The sequence below is a fragment of the Dipodomys spectabilis genome, unplaced genomic scaffold (assembly GCF_019054845.1).
Source record: "Dipodomys spectabilis isolate Male_0828 unplaced genomic scaffold, ASM1905484v1 ptg000197l, whole genome shotgun sequence".
NCBI classification, from domain to species: domain Eukaryota; kingdom Metazoa; phylum Chordata; class Mammalia; order Rodentia; family Heteromyidae; genus Dipodomys; species Dipodomys spectabilis.
The window spans coordinates 7,766,473-7,788,311 of record NW_024870874.1 but is presented as its reverse complement, the minus strand read 5'-3'; the positions used below and the strand labels follow the sequence as shown (position 1 = coordinate 7,788,311).

At 39.0% G+C, this 21,839-nt stretch overlaps 1 protein-coding gene across 2 annotated transcripts in view; it reads left to right on the top strand.

Moving 5' to 3' along the window:
* Nucleotides 1-21,839, top strand: part of Cttnbp2 (cortactin binding protein 2) — a 117,229-nt gene that overhangs the window by 93,753 nt on the left and 1,637 nt on the right. For both annotated transcript variants that reach the window (XM_042696006.1, XM_042696007.1), the window contains 10 exons: nucleotides 2,404-2,490; nucleotides 2,573-2,672; nucleotides 4,067-4,219; nucleotides 4,379-4,566; nucleotides 5,564-5,742; nucleotides 9,752-9,957; nucleotides 10,296-10,472; nucleotides 13,074-13,137; nucleotides 14,308-14,395; nucleotides 15,893-15,994. In XM_042696006.1, coding sequence (XP_042551940.1) covers nucleotides 2,404-2,490; nucleotides 2,573-2,672; nucleotides 4,067-4,219; nucleotides 4,379-4,566; nucleotides 5,564-5,742; nucleotides 9,752-9,957; nucleotides 10,296-10,472; nucleotides 13,074-13,137; nucleotides 14,308-14,395; nucleotides 15,893-15,994 — 1,344 coding nt within the window. The remainder of the gene's footprint in view (nucleotides 1-2,403; nucleotides 2,491-2,572; nucleotides 2,673-4,066; nucleotides 4,220-4,378; nucleotides 4,567-5,563; nucleotides 5,743-9,751; nucleotides 9,958-10,295; nucleotides 10,473-13,073; nucleotides 13,138-14,307; nucleotides 14,396-15,892; nucleotides 15,995-21,839) is intronic.

The window sequence follows — 21,839 nt, the reverse complement described above, 5'->3', positions numbered from 1 at the left end:
GCTGTTATGTGATTTCATGGAAGTGTAGGCTGTTTGATAGAATCGCTGTAATAAACAGAGCACTCTTGTTTTCAGAAATGAAACGAGATTCAATTGCAATGATGGTTGAAAAATCTCAGGGGTAGCATATTCAGTAAATCCTGAAAATCTGTATCCTGTTTCATTGTGCTAAAATTGCTACCCAGTAATTCATAGCAATTGGGATTAATTTGGCTAGTTTGAGAGTTTTTGTTTTAAAATTGCACCTGGCTATCAATAGCTAATGCGCAATTTCCCACTATAAAGTTCTTTTGAAAACTGTCAAAACCTCACAATAGCAGAGAAAAAAAAGAATCAAGTTCTTCTCTTGGCAAGAAAATGTTTTTGTTACCTTTAGAACCACTAGTACCTCAGGAAAGAGCCCCTAGTACCACACTATTGAGAGTTTTTCTTGTGACTTTTAGTACACTGACATTCCTTGAGCATTTAGTCTATTATTGAAGGCATATAAGTCATAGAATAGTACTTTATTTCAGAGAAAAAAAAAAACAGTAGCTTTTAAGCTCTGAGAGCCTAAAAGCTAGTCCTAAGATTATAACCAAAAAGCCTCTTCCCCTTCTTGGCTCACAGTTGGATACCTGCTGGTCAAACGTGGCTTTTTTTTTTTTTTTTTGGGTCTGGTTGTGGGGCCTGAACTCTGGGCCTGGGCGCTGTCCCTCAGCTCTTCAGCTCAAGGCTAGCACTCTACCACTTGAGCCACAGCACCACTTCTGGCTTTTTTTTTCTTTTTACTTATATGGTGCTGAGGAATCGAACCCAGGGCCTCATGCATGCAAGGCAAGTGCTCTACCACTGAGCCACCTTCCCAGCCCCCAAACGTGGCTTTCTTCTGATTTCCTATAGTTCCCACATTTATGTTTAGGTCTTAGCAGCCAAAGTTCAATACATAAAGTCTCCAAGTAAAGGAGTTCTTCCTTCCAACTGCTTTTCCTCAAGCTTTCATTATATATCCCAGAATCTTTCCCTTCTTGCATGGGTGGACCCTATTTACAAATTTAATGTATTTTCAAAGTAGTACATACCTCCTTGTCCTGGATCTCAATGGGACAACTTCCTCTAAGCACAGTACAGCAACAGCAGTACAAAGACACACAAACATGGTTTTGTATTATCCATTTCATTTAGAGAATGGATATTTTCATGCTTCATATCTAAGTCCAGGCAACTCAGTGTAATCAGCTGTACTTGTTAGGTTGGAACTGTACATGTCAGGGTCTTTCTCTGCAAGACCTTTCCAAAAGAAAGTTGCTACTGAGTTTGTGTGCTGGGAATGGAGGCTCAGCCCTGGAGTGACAGAAATGGGAAGCTTCCCTCCTCTTTCCATCTTGCTATAGACACTGCTGCTTCTGCCATGTTAAATGATAATAATTGGCTTTCTATTGAAGAGCAAGCTATGACTCTATGTGTTCTCACACACTATATCCCTAAACAACATTAAGGTTGAAAATTTCCTAAAGACATCCAGACAGGAAGATTCCTTTTACAAAGTGACCCGTCTCCACCTAGATTTCTTTCTTTCTTTTCTTTTTTTTTCGGGGTGTGGGGAGGGGGTCTGGTCATGGGGCCTGAACTCTGAGCCTGGGCACTGTTCCTCAGCTCTTCAGCTCAAGGATAGTGTTCTACCACTTGAGCCACAGCGCCGCTTCTGGCTTTTTTCTTTTTGCTTATGTGGTGCTGAGGAATCGAACCCAGGACCTCATGCATGCAAGGTGAGTGCTCTACCACTGAGCTACCTTCCCAGCCCTCCACCTAGATTTCTTGAAACACTGGATTCCAGGATGGAATAATATGTAAAATTGATCCAAGAGTTTTGAATTTGTCAAAATATCCTTTATCTATACACAAAGATACTTCCTGGAACAAAATAGTCTCACCTATCAGACATCCACCTGTCCCCTATGCAAAGTAAGAACTGTAAAGAAACAGTATTGACAGCGGTTGTTTCTGGATGTTACACTACCAGGGACTTGTATTCTACTTCTTTTTACTTCTTTGCACTTTTCAAAATTTCTTCGATGAAATGCACTGCAATCACAACAATTATAAAACAAAGTAGGCACTGGGAAATAAAAGTAAAAAGCATCTGGAAGAGACAAAATACAGCTACCATGCTGAACCTCCTATGGAAAAGAACTAGAATCACAGTGTGTATGGTTATAATGTATCAGTTCTCCATAAGAATGATTTTCTCATGTTTCATACTAAATGAAAGACTTCAAACACCTAATGCATAAAGCTAATCTCTCACATACTGTTTTTTGGAAATCTGGGAACAATTAGAAGATAATTCCACCCTAGTGTACAACTTTTTTCTCTTGGAAACATATTATCTTTGCCTGAAGTCTCTTCTTGGTTTGCCAACAGGTCGAGCAATATCATAATGTCATTTTCCACGGCCCAGAAGGAAGCTTACAAGACTACATAGCATATCAGCTTGCACTCTGCATGAAGGTATTTATTGCTTTCAGACCGTCTCCTTTCCTTTGCAAACTAGAAATCATGTAGAACTAAGTCCTCTGTTTTTTGACCACAGCATAGACAAATGGCTGCAGGATTTGCTTGTGAAATAGTGAGAGCTGAAGTGGATGCTGGTTTCTCCAAGGAGCAGCTCATAGATCTGTTCATCAGTAGCGGTAAGATCACTCCAGTGAACTGAATTTGATTACTCAACGACATGCCCTTCTGTGATATCATTGAAAGAAAATACGTGTCATTTTATTGGATTATTCTTGAATCAGATGAATTTCTCAGTTATTCTAGTAGCCATGAGATGAAAATTGAGAACACAAGTAGCACTTGCAAAAAACCAATTGCTATACCACATCATTTGCATTTTCTTTCTCCCCCCATCTTTTGTATAAACTCTTTAAGTGTCAAGAGCACTTTGTAGCCTGAACCAGTGGAGATGTACCTCACCAACGGAGAGGTAATGGTAAGAGTTCACCCTGGTAGGGATACATATTGCATCTTTCATGTTTTCCAGAACTACTGGTACATGATTACAACCAATTGAAGTTTGTTTTTCAAAAATTCCCTACAACCGATGCAGACCGTATGGCTGCACTTGCCATGAATTGCTTTCTTCTCCCTCAGCATTGATATGAATTGATGGTTAGTACATCACATGTATCATTTAATTAATTTCCACAACAGCTTTATGTAAGTAGTTATCATTGTTCTTATTTCAGAGGTGAAGACCTGGGCACAGAGGGCTTCCCTGATTTACCACTACTGTTATATAGCAAGAGAAAAAGAATTAAACATGTTTATTATATAATTTATCCAGGAGTTCGCTATCTTAGGTTCCAAAGCCTGATTTTTTTAAGCTTTACCACAAGTGGAGTTGGCATAAGCCCCATGGAATAAGCATCACTAAGCACTGTGTGCAACACAGAACTGAAATGGACCAGATTTCAGTGTATAAGAGCTTAAGCTGCAGAGGGAACTAGGGAAGGTAAGGGAGGCAGTTTTAAGATTGTAGGATGATTTGAGACATTGAAATTCTCTTTCAAGTAAAGGGTAGGAATTCTTATCGTCTTTGGAACATAGTATGGAGGCTAGAGGAACTGTAAACTAGATTTAGAAAATAGAAATTACCTTCAGGTCCTCAGATCTCAGCCTCCAGAGTAGGTAGAATTATAGACATGAGCCACCAGCATCCAGCCATGATTTTCTTCTTAATATGTTGTATGTGACAGTATTCTGTCATAAATGTATTATTAGTTAGAGTTGTAATTACTTCACTTTCATATCTCCTAGACAAATACGTTCCTGTTTATTTGCCTATTGCATTGTCAATGGATGTTCTGTCTGGGATCAATTAGGGAATTCGAGGTGACAGATCATCGTATCTTTAACTGTATTAGGAGATGTGCAACAGTCTGCCAGTCTTTACAAGTTCCAGGCAATTTCACAGCATATCCACCATACCATGTCTAACACTTTGTGTGTTCTTTTGATTTTTTTTTTGCCAGTTTACGTAAGTTTTTGTGAAAATTCTTAACCTTAATTTCCTTTCTGGCCACAGCTTGTCTGATCCCAGTGAAACAATCTCCTGTCAAGAAGAAAATCATCATCATTTTAGAGAATTTAGAAAAATCTTCATTATCTGAGTTATTGGGGGACTTTCTGGCACCTCTTGAAAACCGCAGCACCGAAAGCCCGTGTGCTTTTCAGAAAGGTAAAGACAGTGGAGAAAGCAGAAGATGGAGAAGCTTCTTTCTGTGCTACCTTCTCATCTGTTCCCCAGAGTGGTTATACATGGTGTTGCTCTCTATTTAAATTGCATTTGTGCCACAATATTACTTACTGAGCGGGGACCATGGCCTTGTCATTTCAGGAAATGGAGCATCGGAATGTTACTACTTTCATGAGAACTGCTTTTTGTTGGGCACCATTGCCAAGGCTTGTCTGCAGGGCTCGGACCTGCTGGTGCAGCAGCATTTCCGCTGGGTTCAGCTGCGTTGGGACTGTGAGCCCATGCAAGGACTGCTGCACAGGTTCTTACGAAAGAAAGTGGTGACCAAGGTAACCAACAGAACCTTCAGCCTGTTGTCTGGAGAGCAGGGGAGGTTTGAGTGATCTAGAGTTCTAGGTTTCTATGACTATTCAAGGGTTCCCTAAGACATGATGAATGTGGGACTCACAACAATTTCTAGGTGAGAACACTGTAAGTAGATCTTACTGTTATTGTCAGTAAGTAATATTAACATGTACAAGCCATCATAGCTTTTGAATGGTAGTTAAGTACAAGAAAAAGTGAATAGAATCTATTCTTGTTATTTACCGTTCCCAAGGAATCTAAAGATCTAAATGCTTTAGAAAGTTAGCTAGGAAAATGAATCACTATCTTAAGGAAAGTTCACTTAATCCTTAAAGTCTCTGGAGTAATATCCATCTCCTTGGGCAGGGATGCCCCATCTACTGTATTATAGCATCCTGGTCTTTTGAAAAGTTAGAATTCTTTGTCTTTTTATTTTGCCTCAACAAGGAAAAAAATCTTCCTCTGCATAAAAGGGTGCAGGATTTGAAAGCAAGCACCGAATTTTTTTTTATCTTTTGACAGGTGTTCATGAATACTAATAGTTTCTAGAGATTTTCCTCACAAAATAATCAGAAACATATTATTGAATCTCCTATGTAATAATAATGTAATGCTGAAGGAATTTAACACATTAACATTTAACTTAATAATCTAAAATTGGACCACAAGCTGAGTGCCAAGTAGGTTTAAAATAACAGACCCTGGCTAAGTTATTACTTCTCCGTATCTTTTTCTTCTGATAAATAAAATGGGGTAAAAATGCCTACCTCAGACATATGGTAATGACTAAGTGCAAAAAAGTTCTATCACATAAAACCAAGTACATACCCAACAGTATACTACTAAACTTCAAATATCTCAAGTAGAGGTAAAAATCAGATTTGTGTTTAAAGTTTTAAGATTTTACATTTTTAACTTTAAAAGCAAAAGGCAAGCTGCATTGTTCTAAGCCAAATCCCTGTGCTCCACTCCTGTCTCTAGTTCAGAGGTCAGCTTCCCTCACCCTGTGACCCTGTGTGCAAGATTGTCGACTGGGTTCTGTCTGTCTGGCGTCAGCTCAACTCCTGCCTGGCACGCTTGGGCACATCGGAAGCACTCCTGGGACCAAAGTACTTCCTGTCTTGTCCTGTAGTTCCAGGACATGCCCAAGCAACAGTGAAGTAAGTGCTGCATTCTGGTCTTTGCACATTTGGGATGTTTGAGAGTGGAGAATTGGAGCAGACTGCCTGTGACATCTCATATCATTAGCACTGGATGCTGGCCTCCACTCCTGCTATCCTGGAGGCTGACCAGGACATGTCAGTTATATACTTACATCCAAAGCCAGGTATTTTTGCTAATAGCCACGTAGCAGTGTGTCCTGTGTTTAAAAAACAAACAAACAAAAACTAAAGCAGTAATGGATAGTTTTCTGTGCAGTCTTTTTGCAAAATCCCACAAGAGAATTTGCATTATTTTATGCCCATCATCACCCTCATCAATTACCACAGCCCCCTCCCCCAAATAAAAACAGCATTCAACTGAAAAACTGAAAATTTTCATCCTCTACCTGAGGTACTATGTTTTCCTTTGAAGTTAGTTGTGAGATAAAGCTAGTGAATTCAAACAATCAGTAAGAATTGGAAAGGAGATAAAGTTGTTGACAATCCAGTTTAATGAAGATCCTAAAATTAACTACTGAATCAGCTTCTGCACTTTCTGGCACCCTGGCAGAAATACATTTTGGAGAGATGCATATAATCTGTCTTCATTATGGTAAGAAAAACCAACAGTAAATTTAAGAGGAAGGAAAAGCTATTTTATGAAATAGAAACAACATTTTTTGTGCAACAGTACTGGAACTTGAACTTAAGATTAGGAGCTGTCCCATATCCTTTTTGCTCAAATCTTAACAGAATTTCCTGCTCTGGCTGGATTTGAGCTGTGATCCTCAGATCTCAGCCTCCTGCATAGGTAAGATTATAGGCATGAACCACTAGTACCCTGGAGAAATAGTACTTTCTTACCAAAACCCAGAAATACCTTTATTGATTTAATTACTGTTCTTTTTATCAGTGTTATAATTAAGTTTTTGTTTTTTGGTTTTTTGCATCCAGAGTCTCAAGTTTCATAGAAACCAGTTTGAGCCTTTCCCATGTGGAATGGAGTCTTGGATAAGAACTTTGGAGGCTATGAGATTTTTGCCATTTGCTGACCAGTTGTCATCTATAGTTTGCAGTGCTGGGTTAAAAGCCAGAACTTTATCCAAGCATAGCGTGTGTGTGTGTGTGTGTGTGTGTGTGTGTGTGTGTGTGTGTGTGTGTGTGTGTGTGTGTGTGTGTGTGTGTGTGTGTGTGTATGTATTATATGTATGTATTATATATGTGAAGTATATATTTACATATATTTACAGCATATATATATATGTATATATATATATATATATATATATGTATGAAGTCTATATTTACATAGGCTTCTGTTAAGTCCTAAAGGAGACACCTAGGGCTCAAGTAATCTGGGGTTTGCATCATAGTTGTGAACACCCTACCTTAGTCTTCTACAGAGGAATGCTGGCTACTCTGTCCACTCTTTTTCCTGGAAAGAAACTTTACCATTATTTACCTGGTCTGGAAACAAATCCGTCCCCTTGCTTCTGAAGTAGACACTATCTCCTTTCCCAATATTTCACACAAAATGTGCAGAGCTATAATTTTGAGTCTGTATGGTGTGTGGTAGTCTTACTTTGTTTCTTGAATTTTATTTCCCATTGGTCATTAACAGGGAAGCTTAGAATAGATTAATACTTTGGTAGTTTTTAACAACACTTCAAATGTTATACCTTTACTAATAGCTCTGAAAACATTCCTATCTTGGGAAATGTGTTTTTGTTTCTGAAGTCTTTAATCATATATATTAAAACTACTTCTTTTTGTGGTGCTGAGTATTGCACCCAGATCCTTATGCATTAAAACTCTACCACTACCCTATTCCAATATTGTAATAAAGTATACTCTTTTCTTTTTTAATTGAAATTTTTATAAACAGTTGAGTATCATTTAGTATAGTTATTTACAAATTTATAGGCGAATTTTACCTTCCACATGAGGCAAATATGCAATCTTTGTTTCTCTGGGAATGACTTATTTAATATAATTTGTTCAAACTCTTTCCCTTTCTTTACTGTGTCATATCTTTTTTGCTCAAATCTCACAGAATTTCCTGCCCTGACTAGATTTGAGCTGTGATCCTCAGATCTCAGCCTCTTGCATAGATAAGATTATAGGCATGAGTATATGGCACAGTATGATTCTTTCTAATGGAAGAGAAAATTCCATTGTGTATATTTACCACGTTGTCTTGATCCATTTGTCCAATGAGGGACATCTGGGATGATTGCATACCTTGCCTATGATGAAATGTACTGTAAGGAACATGGTTATACTGACGGCTTTATTGTATCCTGGTTTATAATCTTTTGGATAAATGCCCAGAAGCGGAATTGCTAGATCAGAGTGTAGCTCTATGTTCATTTTTTAAGGAACTCCACACTGCTTTACAGAGTGGTTGAATAAGCATACATTCCCGCAAGCAGTGTATTAGGGTTCCCTTTTGGCCAAATCTTCACCACCATCTGTTATTTCTTTGTTTTTTTTTCTTTTGATAATGGATATTCTAACTGAGGTAAGTTTTAATCTCAGTGTTGAGATTTGCATCTCCTTTTTAGCCAGAAATGTTGAGCATTTTTTCATTTTCCTATAGGTCATTTTTATTTCTTCTTCTAAGAAGACTCTTTTTAGCTCATTAGCTTGTTTATTAATTATGTTGTTGGTTCTTTGAGAATTTAATATTTTTAAGTTCTCCGTGTATTCTGGATATTAGGCCATTGTCTAAGGTATAGTTGGGAAAAAAATCTTCTGTAGGCTGCCTTTTTAGCTTGTTGGGGAGGCCTTTGCCATGCAGAAACATTAGTTTGGTAAATTCCATTTCTCCCATTTTGATTTTTTGTGCTTCTAAGAATATTTTTATGTTTTTACCTGTGCCAGAGTCCTAATGTCTCTCTTACTTCTTTTTGTAATAGTCTCATGGCTTAAGATTTTGATCCATTTTGATATGATGCTGATACAAGTTAATAGATAAGGATGTAGTTTCAGTTTTTGCATGTGTATATTGTTTCCCAGCACCATTTGTTGAAGAGGCTTATCTTTCTTCCAGCCTATATTTTTGGCTCCCTTATCAAATTATAGATGGCAGTAGACCTGTGGATTTCTTTCTGGGTCTTCAATTCTGTTCCATTGGTCTTGGTCCTGTTTTGTGCCAGTAATGTAGCTCTGTAGAAGGGTTTGAAGTTTGATCTTTGTATACCTTCAGCACTACTTTTGCTGCTCATGATTGCTTTTGTGAATCAGGGACATATGAACTTTTTTATTGTTTTCTCTCTCATTGAAGAATGGGCATTGCATGTAGATATCTTTGGGCAGTACTGCCATGTTCAAGATACTAATTCTGCCAATCCAGAAAATGGAAGGTCTTTCCACTTCCTTAAGTCTTCCTCAGTTTCCTTTTTCAAATTTTCATAGTTTTCACTGTAGAGGTCCTCCATAAAAGTATGATCTTTTCTTAAAGGAACTTTAATTGTCATTGAGTGTTCCAAATTTGTGTTACAGTCCCATGGCTTTCAGTTGCTAATTCAGTGCACCTTAAGCAATAGTCTGATCCCCTTTTGCAGAGTTGAACCTACTCCTACACACGTGAGCCTTGCCTTGGGACAGATTTAATTTGCCAGATATATAACTTAACTTCAGAAATAATAAATGACATGCATGTGTCTTCCTAAAGAAATGAGATAAATGTGTATAAAATATTTAAATGTGGATTTATGGAAATCTTACTTTTTTCTAGACTCCTGTCTTTTATTTATTTACCTTTCTTTCCATATTTGTAATTATGCATTTATTTGTTCTGGAAATATTTATAAGCATTGATTCCATTGTCAAGAGAGATACGCAAACCATTAGCTTCATTTGAAATAATATTGATCTTGAGACAAATTCAAACTAGAAGTAGCCTACTTAAAACACACACACACACACATACTTTGCCCTTGGTCTTCAGACTTGTCACTTTGTAGAGTTATGTGGCATTCCTAAGAGACCTGCTTCTGATGGTGAATTGCCCCTCTCTTGCAAGGTGGATGTCTAAGCTGTGGAATGCCGTGATTGCACCCAGAGTTCAGGACGCAATACTGTCGAGAGCCTGTGTGAAGAGACAGCCTGGTCCTGTGCAGGCAGCTGCTAAAAAGCACCCTAGCCAAGGCCAGCAGGCCGTGGTTAAAGCCGCACTCAGCATCTTGCTCAATAAAGCTGTTCTGCACGGCTGTCCCCTCCCAAGAGCAGGTACGTGGGTTCATGCATGAAGAGAGGAATTCACACCCTTATGTAACACTCCATGGAATTTGTTCTTAGGGAGTTCTCTTGCATCTCTAGAGAAATTAATGAACATTTCACAACATTGCTCCAGAACTCACTCTCAGCTTTTCATTACTGACTCATGTTTGGATTCTGACCTCTACATAAGGTTTACACCAGTTCACGAAACCACAGCCTGGATATCAAGCTTTTATTTATTTATATTTTAGTTCATTTCTCTGCAAAGTGGAAATGTATTTCTCTCTAGTCTATGAAGCAGCATTAATCTCTCCATTCTGGGTAAAATGTGATCTGTGTTGTTTCAGAGCTAGAGCAGCATACAGCTGACTTCAAAGGAGGAAATTTCCCTTTATCCATTGTTTCAAGTTACAGCAAAAAGAAAGGAGAGAGCGGGGCTTGGAGAAAGGTGAACACCAGCCCTCGCAAGAAGCCAGGCCGTTTCCCTTCACCTACCTGGAGCAAGCCGGACCTGAGCCAGGAAGGTAAAGGGATGGGTGCTCCAATCCAATTTCTGAATGCAGGTGGGCTTTTATTTTTATCATAAAAGGAGTTGTTCAATACATGTTTTCATGGAATAAACTCTGATATTCCCAAACAATGTTTATGTATTTTTCAAAAAATGCTTAGGAACCCTAGATCTAAAGACATACTATTTTCATACTAGACTTCCAAAATTAAATTTATCTTTGCCTTGTTTTTTTAAATTAACTTGTTTTTTAAGTTTTTTATGTCCATGATCAAATTTATGGAGTTAAATCATTGTGCCTTGGCATAGTTCACTCCTTATACATTATTTCAAAGCGTTTTATTTTTTATTTTTGTCTGATACCAATAAAAAAGACCTGTATCATTGAATCAGCACAAAGGATGTCTATAATAGGTATTCCTTAAGATGCAGGCTACTGTAGAAGCTCATAACGTTTGGCATAGACATAGCCCATTCTCTTTTTACCTGAAGCAGGAAGGCCAATGATTTTGAATCTCTAGCTTCCTAGGGTAGGGCCAAGCTTAGCTGCTTAGCTAGTAAGTAAAGGGAAGTTAATAGTTTTTGCTTCCAGACAATGTGGGGGAAAAGTATGGGTAGAGAAACTGGCACAGCCGTGGTCTTTAGTGAGCAGTTTTTAATAAGGTTATATTGGATTCAATTCCCTTTACAAAAACTGATTTCTTACCTTTTCAAGAACTTTTTTTTTGTGTGAGAATACCGTACAGAGGAGTTACAATTACATGGGCAAGATAACGAGTACATTTCTTATCAAGCATTGTTGCCTCCTCTTTGTTTCCCCTTCCCATCCCTTCCCATACTCCCCGCACCCCCCCCACCAAAGTTATAAAGTTCGTTTTTCGACATAACGACTTGTACATCTCATTGTTGCAATGGGCCCACCTGTATCCCACCTGTTTTTTCCCTTCCCCTCCACAAATTATACCAACATCAAATACAGTGAAAGCAGGGTTTATACCGTGGGGGAGGGACATATAAAGCAACAAAGAAATCATCTGATAAATGTGTTAGAAACAATTGCATGAAAGGAAAAAAAAAAAAAAATTGAATACTTATCTTGGGATTCATTCCCCTAACATCAACTTATCTGATCTTTTCTGCTTCACTCAGACATATACTAGTTACTGCAAATAAGGGAAACAATGGGACCTGTGTTTCTTTGGGCCTGGCTTACTTCACTTAATATAATTTTTCCATGTCTTTCCATTTCCTAACGAATGGAACTTTTTATAATGCTGAGGATTAAACCCAAGACCTAGAGCAGTCTCAGCAAGCACTGTACCACTGAGCTACTTCTCAAACCTGAAACCATTCTTTGGGGGAAATTTGTACCAGCCATATGAATACAGTTTTAGAATTTGCTCAGAAGTAATTGAATGTTTATTGTGTTCTTAAAGTTTGAAGTATGTATTATAGAAACATTTTTTGAGTCAGTGGCTTAACCAGGTTTCTTGTGCCTTTTTGAGTATAAGCTAGTGACAAATATCTGGTGTATGGACTAATATACACACATCTGTGTACCTGGTTGAGTATATATAACTGATGTATATCAATATAATTGTTAAAATGATATTGCCTGATATTTCCTATTTCCTTTTTCTTAAGTGGATCACAATTTGCAGTTTGAAAAATTTTGCTATAATTTCTGTGGCCCTTTAATACTGTTCATATTCTCTCTCTCTCTCTCTCTCCACCTCCCTCCATCCACCCACCCTCTCTTTTTTCTTTATTTTTCCAGTACTTGGGTTTAAACTAGAGCATCATACTTGTGCTTAGCCAGCATTCTACTATTTCAAGCACACTTCCAGCCAACCTTTGCCTACTGTATTTTAGAGATGGAGTCTTGTTGATTTTTCTTCCCAGGCTGGCTTTGAGTCACAGTTCTCTGGACATCAGTCTCCTGAGTAGTTACAAGTCGTTATGTGGAAAAACGAACTTTACAACTTTAGTGGAGGGGGGAGGAGGATTGGGGGGGAGGAGATAGGAAGGGATGGGAAGGGGAAACAAAGGAGGAGGCTACAATGCTTGATAAGAAATGTACTCATTATCTTGCCCATGTAATAGTAACCCCTCTGTACAGTATTTTCACAATAAAAAAGATCATAAACATAGCCACAAACACCTAACATTTCGTATTTAACAGGTCCACACCTCAAAAACTATACTTGATTCCAGAGCAAGTGGTGTTGGGAGGCAAGAAAGGTAGAAAAAGAGATGTTTAGGGCATCAAAAGTCAGGCACTAAATTCCTTTTGAGGTATTTTGAGAATAAAGACCTAAATAGGTCAACTATTGAGAAGAGGAATCATTGGTAGAAGTAAAAGGTTAGGGCTCCAAGATTAACCTTACGCAGTGTTATTTTCCTAAGTTCATCATAAATGTACATAAGGAAGTTAATCCCTCTCCTCACTGTACCAGTGTTAGATTCTTGCTAGAGCCATGGTCCTGAGAACCACCTTATCAAATAGATGTTAATTCAAGATCAGCATAAAAGTATTGCAGTGTTGAATCTTTAAAATACATAGTTTAAGATACACCATGACAGTGATCCGTTTTATTGAAAAGTCTGTTTTTAACAGGTATTAAAAATAAGACCACACCACAGCTGAATTGCAACCGGAACACTTCTCTGTCAAAGCAAAAGTAAGTTCCTCTTTTAAAATTTAATTTATAACAAACAGTAAAGATAAATCAAATGACTTACTATGTCAAACATTTCATATTTTTCTTACATTTGTTTATGCCATATTATGTTGTTAAGACTTTTTTTTTTAAGCACAATTTGAAATCTAAAGGATGATTTGGTTATTCATAGAGTATAAATGTTTGGGCACTGCCAATTTGTTCCATAGTAGCCTCATGCATCCTCCTATAACCCATCACTTGGCCAGTAATATTTATGTCCCCTTTCCCTGGTGTTCAGCATTACAGAAGAGGGGAAGGGAAGAAGAAAAGGGGGGTGAGGGATAAAGGAAACTTCATGAATGTTACTTTCTGCCAGGTTTACTGATCAATCTGTTGCATACCATAGCCTAGATAATTTCTAAAATAACCTTGAGATATACAGGTAAAGATTCTCCATGGAGAAATGAACCTAGGTAAAAAGAACAATCTGACCTATGGCCATAAGCTAATAATAGGATACATCTAAGTTTGAAATTGGCACAGTGTTCCATGTGCTTTATGTCTGTTTTATCTGGCTTGAGACAAAGAAAAAAGAAGGGAGGAGAAAGGAATTTCAAGTAATATATGTCCAAATAAATTTCTCTATGGAATAAAATTTTATCCAGTAAGAATTTTCAGTGTGATTTAGCAAAATCCTGGGGTGATTTATTAATAATGTTCTCATTTCTTGGTGTGAACTTGGTTACTTTATTAAATGACATTTATGAAATACTTGAAAACAGTATTAAATTTTTACTGTCCCATACCAAATGCAAAGAAGGGGAAACGTATAGCTGTCTAGATTTCCATCTTGGAAATGGGATTGTTACTCTCCCTTTAAAAACTCTTTTCTGGGGCTAGGAAGGTGGCTCAGTGGTAGAACGCTTGCCTTGCATGCACGAGGCCCTAGGTTCGATTCCTCAGCACCATATAAGCAAAAAGAACAAAGCCAGAAGCAGCACTGTGGCTCAAGTGGTAGAGCACTAGCCTTAAACTGAAGAGCTGAGGAACAGCACCCAGGCCCAGAGTTCAGGCCTCACGACCGGACCCAGAAAAATTTTTAAAAAATAAATAAATAAAAACTCTTTTCTGAACTTTGTGTTGGACTGAAGAGCATGATCACTCATTGTTACTGATTTTGCACGACAGATTCTCTCTAGGTTCAGATGATGAAGCAGATCTTGTCAAGGAACTTCAGAGTATGTGCTCTAGCAAATCGGAATCTGACATAAGCAAGGTGAGCCGGACACATGGCGAACACAGTATCTCACTTCACCCTGCACAGACTTAACATTTATGTAGGTGATGACACTTCAGGTCTTTTGAAGTTAAAATTGTGTTGACTGCATTAGCATACCACACTGACATATTTGGACAGCCTTCTTTCTTTGTTTATGTGGTGCTGGGATGGGACTTGGGGTCTTACATATGCTAGGCAAGTATTCTATCACTGAATGCTACCCAGTCCTTGTTTTGTTGGTTGTTTTGTGTGTTGTTTTTGTTGGTTGTGGGGCTTGAACTCTGGGCCTGTGTGCTGTTCCCTCAGCTCTTCAGCTCAAGGAAAGCACTCTACCACTTGAGCCACAGCACCACTTCTGGTTTTCTGGTGGTTTATTGGAGATAAGAGTCTCATGGACTTTCCTGCCCGGGCTGGTTTTGAACCACAATCCTCAGATCTCAGCCTCCTGAGATGCTAGGATTACAGGCGTGAGCCACCGGCACCTGGCTTTGTTTTGTTTGTGAGACAGAGGTCTTGGTATGTAGCTCAGGCTATCCTTGAATTCCTGATCCTCCATCCTATCCATGGTTTCCCATAGTAGCTTTTAGTAGAAGGCTAAAGTTGAGTTTCCTCACACTCTACCACTTGAGCCACAATGTTTACTGTGAGTAATTGGAGATAAGTCTCACAGACTTTACTGTCCAAGCTGGCTTCAAACTGTGATCCTCAGATCTCAGTCTCCTGAGTAGCTAGGGTTACAGGTGTGAGCCACCAGTGCCCGGCGCCTCACACTTTCCTTATTATTAGCTTTGGCATGTGACTATCAGCATGAGAGAACTGTAGCCAGCTTTGTGCCAGCTCAGGTTATAGATTGAGCAACAACACCTTTCTCTATAAATAAGAAAAAGAATGAGCCTATATAATGCACATTGTCATGGTGTTTAAGCTGTGAAATTTGAGATCCAAATATGGAAACCAGTGACCCAAAATCTCAAAAGAAAACATTAATAGCATCAAGTTTAACCTGTTTCAGCACTCAGCTATCTACAGCAAGTTTGACCAGACTTTCTTACACCTGGAAGGGAGGGATGTAGAGAGATAGTCACAGCCTGCACAGGTTCCCCTGAAAGATTGTTAGACCCAAATACTTATAGTCACTAAAACAAAGTAGAATTGACCGCTTACTTTAACCTTTCTGCAAGTGAACTGAAATTCTTAGAAGAGAAAAGGTAATGATTAAAATTATGCACATTGTATATCCTAGCTTTACTTGCCAAGTAACTTATTCTTTTTGTTCCTGGATAGTTCTTTTGTTGTTTTTTAGACTTTTTAAAAAATATACTCTCTTCCCTTATTTGTAAGGTAAGAAAAGACTTCAAGTCTCTCCTGTGAGCAGTGCAGGTTTGGGCAGTTTACACATACTCTTTGCTTAGTGGGTTTTCCACTCTAGATGTGTTCTGAGTGTGGTGCAGTATAGTTCCAGAGACCCAACTTGGTACATTGTATATTTTCCAGATTGCTGATTCTAGGGATGACTTAAGGAGTTTTGACAAATCAGCAAACAGTCCTGCGTTTTCAGCACCTGTTAATAATCCAAGCACGCCAGTGTCACAAAAGGTAAGTGTCCCTTTGTGTCTTTGTCTCCAAAATGGGACAAAGAAGGTTGGTTATAAAATTAATTTCACAAATCTTTCAGTAGGAATCATGAAGGTTTTTGCTTTGTTTTGAGGGTGACTTCTTTGGTGGCAGTAGGGTTTGAAATCAGGGCCTTGCACTTCCTAAGCAGGTGCTCTTCCTCTGAGCCAGGCCGGTGGCTCTCTTGTGTACTGATTATTAGGAGATAGGGTCTTGCTCCTTTTTTGTGGCCAGGCAGGTACTCGAATGCCAGTTCACCTCTTTCTACACTTCCTCTCGTAGCTGAGATGACAGACATATGCCACCATGCCCACCTTATTCATAGAGATGGAATATTGTGGAATTTACCTCCCGATCCTAACCTCCCATGTGATGGGCATGTGCCACTGTTCCTGGCTATTGGTAGAGAGGGGGTCTCCCACCTGGGTGCCCAAACTGCACTCAGATTGCTCTCCTCCTGATACCAGCTTTCCAAGTAACTAGGATTACAGATGTGAACCACTGGTGCCCAGCAAATTGCAAAATGATTTTTGAACCACATCAATGAAATCCATGAGAAATAAAGCTAAAATTGCTCATTAATAAGGATTAGAAAGATTGTTATTTAGATAACATTGAAATAATGAAATACATGTTTTTTTCTTTCTATTTAATGGATTTGTTTTCTATGTAATAGTTTAATTTTATTTCAAACTTGGAGATGTCTTTTGGGGAGGTCTCTCTTTGCTTTGATTCTTACATGCCCAAAAGACAAATAGTGTTAAATTCTTTCATCTTAGTTTAAAATATTTTTTTGGAATTTCTAAGATAGAGTGAACTTTGGAAAATTCATAGCAGAAGGCTTGAATAATAATAAGATGTTGCATTTTTTCCTGAATATCCTAAACTCCCAGAATGTGTGATACAACTCAGTGAAAGACTTTGTTTTAAAGACAAATCAGAAAGGCAAGCAGGAGAGCCAAGAGTCGAGCAGATTCTATTAACCTTCAAAATTGCTTTCATGTCTGCAGCACCGGAGCATTGTCAATTGGTTAATAAATGGCAAGAGACGGCATGGCATGGTGTTCCTGAGGGAACAAAAAAGAGTGACATGGCTTCTCACTGCCCATTATTCGGTGAGGATGCAGATTTTAAAGAGGCTCTGGGTGATATGTGATTTGTTCACCCAGCCGTGTCGATTACCCTGCACATCCTGTGCTCAGTCACTCCCGTGGCATCTTCCGAAGACGTGTGCACATGGTGTGAGGCAGTGGGGTGGAAGGGGCAGGATTATAAAGTAATCATGGTGTGACTATTAAATTATTCATCTCTATCTCCCCGCACCTGCTATCTTGATGCTCATTAGACTTCAGTTTGAGTCAATTATATGTGAAACCGTGGGAACTGAGCACGTTGAAGGAAGAAAGCTATAGGAGGGATTTTTTAGGGCTAAGGTCTCTAATCAAACTCATAACATGGTGAGCAGGGAAGAAAGCCATGACCTCCAGGCTCATTGTATCATGTTTCCCTTCACCGTCCCAAACTGGGGAGAAATTAGAAGCACACCACAATTTAAAGAACACTAAAGGAAGAATAACCTCCAGAAAGTGACCTGCAGTCATCACTGAACATTTTTGTCCAAAAATGCTTTTCTCAGAGGCTGGCCCTTTGCCATCTTTAAAGCTTCAGTTCTCATCTATATATGGGTTACCTGATCTGGACTTTGGTTGATTAGCAACCAGAGCACAATGTGTTGGTCCCCTAGAACCATTTTCTTGTGGAAGCAGAGATCTGGGAATAGTGGACAAATGAGCTTTAAAGACAAATTTCTCTTTGTGTTATCTGGACTCTTAAAAGCTATGGTTGTTTAAAGGAGCAGGTTGAGATGGGTGTTAGGACAGCCACCCACTTGCCCCCTTTCTCCCAACTGAAGATGTTCTTCTCAGGACTTGCCAGCAGAGGGCAAAGTACTACTTATTTACAAGCTTGCTTTCTGCAAGCCATCAGGCTCTCTCCTTTTCTATCCTCCTGATAACTAGCATTTCTTGGTTCCATGCCCAGTTTCTTTTGATTTCAGGAAATAACCTTTTTATAAGTAAGAGCACTCTTGTTATTTGAAATAACCTTATCCTTCACAACTAGAAGGCCAGAGTGCCTTCCTTAGCTAGGGTCAGCAGCCATCACTCTCCACCCTCTCCATGACCACATCTTCTTCATCCAGTGTGACTCTTGACTGCCCTAACTGTGAGAGACTATAATTGAGTTTATTAACACAGAGCATAGTCAACTTGTTTAATAAATGCTTTCGTCTTATGTACATGAAAATGGATATATTAAATTAAAGCCAAAGGTTTTAATTTTATTCTCAAGGTGATTTAAAAAAAAAAAAAAAAAAACCTCCAATGCCTGGACCCTGCCCAGTAGATTTTTATGTGCCTGGTCTGAGGTGCAACCTAGACCTAGGGCTTCCCTTTAACCTCTGCCCTGTCCCCTGTTATTTTTCTTTTTCTTTTGTTCTCTTCTTTCTCTTCTTTTTCAGGAGAAGCAAAGCTTGTTAGGACAGTATTAAAGGAGCTCTTGCTGTTATCCTGTATGAACTGGCAACAGGTTTTTATGGGGTTAGTGGGAAATTTGTTGATTGGCTGTCTCCCTTTTGTGAGTCCTATTTACAGGTTTTCTCTTCCACGTAGACTATGGTTTGAACTTCGAGTGCATGGGAGCAACTTGAGCACTCAGTTTTTACATCTGCATTCCATCTGGCCCATTTCCCAATCTTGGCTCATTTTTGCATTCCATTTGACCCATTTCCTGTTCTTGGCTTACCTTCACATTCCACCTGGTCCTTCATGTTTCTCTGTCCACAATATGCCCATAAAATAAAGCTTTCTACACCCACACATACACAAATAAGCACGCACATAATATGTCCATGCACCCACCCCACAAAAGAACAAAACCAATTTTAGTGTGAATGGGGTGAACATGTGATCTTCTTTTAACTGTTTCAAGCTAGGTAGGGTTGTAGTGATGTCACTGCTTATGCACTTGGGGCTCTGACAAAGGATTATGGACCCTGACTATTGGTGATGATGCACAGCCAGGAATTTGGGACCCACTATGAAATGAAGCTGTAATCTGTCAACCTCTTTATTTCCCAGCCCCTTTCTTTCTTTCCAAATGAGTCCTTATAGCAGTGGATACATAACTTTCTACACAACGTTTCACATGTCATATACTCTTCCCACAGCGCTTTGTGCATTTTCTCACTGCTATCTTTTCATCATTCCTTGACCCCCGCACCCAGTCTCCCCTTCACCTGTATAAGGACTGATCACTGTACCTATTTTCTTTTTTTCCTATCTCATCTAGAGAGATAATAGCATTCAGTATTGAATAAGTAAATTGCTGTAATTTAACAATAATTCTACAAGGCTAAATAATGAAAGACTATTTTAGGGCAGTGCCTTTCTGTGTAGTTTTCCGTTGCAGCTAACGTACATGACAACATTTTCAGTAAACGTATATGCTTAATGCATGTTAGTGCCTAAGAAGCATTAAGCACCCTTAACTCTCTCAGTCTCTGGATCTTTGGGGAAGAGGCCTGGGAGCCGGGCTTGGCTGCCAGGAAGTGCCAGGGCCATTTCTGTTTCATGCAGCACACTCGGCCCAGTACTTTCTCTGTTCTTGTATGCTCAGCCTTGAATAGCTCTGGCCTGAGAGCTAACCCATGTTCTCACCCACCTCGTCACACTCTGCCCTCTCACACCTATAGAGGCCGACTCAACCGAGATACCCATAGTTTTAGCTCTTGTGGGTACTCGTTGGTATTGTTATTATGTGGACATTTCCCTGCCTATCAAGTGATAGAGTAGGAAAGAGCATCCTGTGAGTCTCCCATCCTCCCCTGAACCTTAGTGCTAACCTTGTGGGAGTCAACAATAATGATAAAATTACAGATTTTTTTCATTTTTTAAGACACTCTCTTTTTAGTTGTTTGAGAATGAAACCCTGGACCTTGTACATGCCAGGCAGATGTTCTACCTCTGAGCTGAAACCCCCACCCCACAGTGTAGTCTGCATGTGTCAAATTTGCTGGTGTTTTAGATCAAAGTACATTTGAAGTTGGCTTATAAGGCCTTTAGGTAAGTTCCATTTTACAGACATAGAGTCATTTCTTACAAGGAAAAATGAAGTTGGATTGGTGCCTGTATTGTTTTCACAATTACATATTAGTATGTGACTCTTTAACCTTTTGACTTGCCACAAACAAAAACAATAGTTATCTCTCACTTTCTTTCTGGCAACTTGAAAGGATTAGCTTCTTTTAAACAAAAGAAGAATATGCTTACTGAGTGTCATTTTCCACTTCACCCTTTTACCTACCATAAAATACAAATGGAGGTGACAAGGATCCATAGGTATTTATGTATCCTTTTTTCTTCTGCTTCCTTGAATATAGTCAGTTGCAGCATAATATAGCTGTTTTGTGATTCTCTGTAGAAGCAACTTTTGTCCAAACTATACTTTTACAGCTTGGCCTTCTTTCTTTCCTTTTCCCTGCAAATCGGTCTGCTCTGGATCCCATATCCATCCCTCTTTATTTTTAACTCATTATAAACTTGATGTTGGGGGAAAATAAGAGTGATCTATTTTCTAGACAAAAGGTATTTTTAGCGTTGTCCAGCTATCCGACCAATTTAGGATTATAGCTGATTCTAAAGATCTGGGGCCAGTAGATTTTTTTTAGTGATTAAGAGATGCTTTAATGGACACCTGCTGAGTTTCAAAGAATTATTTAAAGAATTATTAAATGCTTAGTGGACTTTAATAGATAGAAATGGAGGGAGGGGGGAGTTTAGAGCTTAGTGACAGGCCCAGGAGTTTGAGCCTTCGTTAGATAGCAAGGTCGTAAATCATACCTTTCTTCACTGTTCACACCATACAGCCATAATTCTCTGCTCATTTTTTCAGGCAACATTGGGTCAGGAAGACAGAGAGAGAGGCAGTTATTAAAGATGATTGAGGTTTCCTGCTCAACTGAGAGAACAGGATTGACCAGAAATGAGCCAAGAGGAAGGCTTAGTGAAATTGATGAAGTATATACTGGAAATTGGGATGAATTATGTTGACTAGTGGGTAGAAATCCAATTCTCAAGCTCCAAGATTAACAACGGCTACAGGTAGAATTCTGGGAACCTTTTGATGTTGATAGTTGAGACACAGAATGGGTAAGAGAAAGATGACCACTTGTGTGAACAGAGAGGGCTGAGAACTGCTCTCTATCTATTCAGTCAGTTGAGCAAATGCATGGTGGAGTTAAGGTTGGGGTTCTCAGTTATGGCTGTATGTCAGACTCATATAACATGAACATGCCACATATAGACCAGTTAAACCTAAATGTTTGTGGATCAGCCAGTCTTCCATTCCCAGTTGACTCTAGTGTTGTGGTCAATATTAAGGTCATCAGATTTCAGAGGCCTGGAAGAATGCAGCTAACAATTTCCATGAAAAGTCATATTAAGGATTTTGCCCATTACATTGTTTGGTACTGTTTGGTTGTATTCATTATTACTAGCCAAAATGGAAAATAATCAACACCTCAGAGGTAAACAGAGCAGTTCACTGAGGAGGCCTCTTAACCCATTTGCAGACCATCATGCAAAACACTGTGAGGCTGAGTGGGGAAATCTGAGTTTTTGTCCCAGTTTCCTCTCTCTGACTAAGGTAAGAGGACTAAATTATCTTACCTCTCCATTTCTCAGATTCCTCTGAACAGAAGTGGGAGCCATTGTGATCCAGAGGATAGTGAAACACTCAATAAACTTAAAACGATAGTATGTAATTTCCC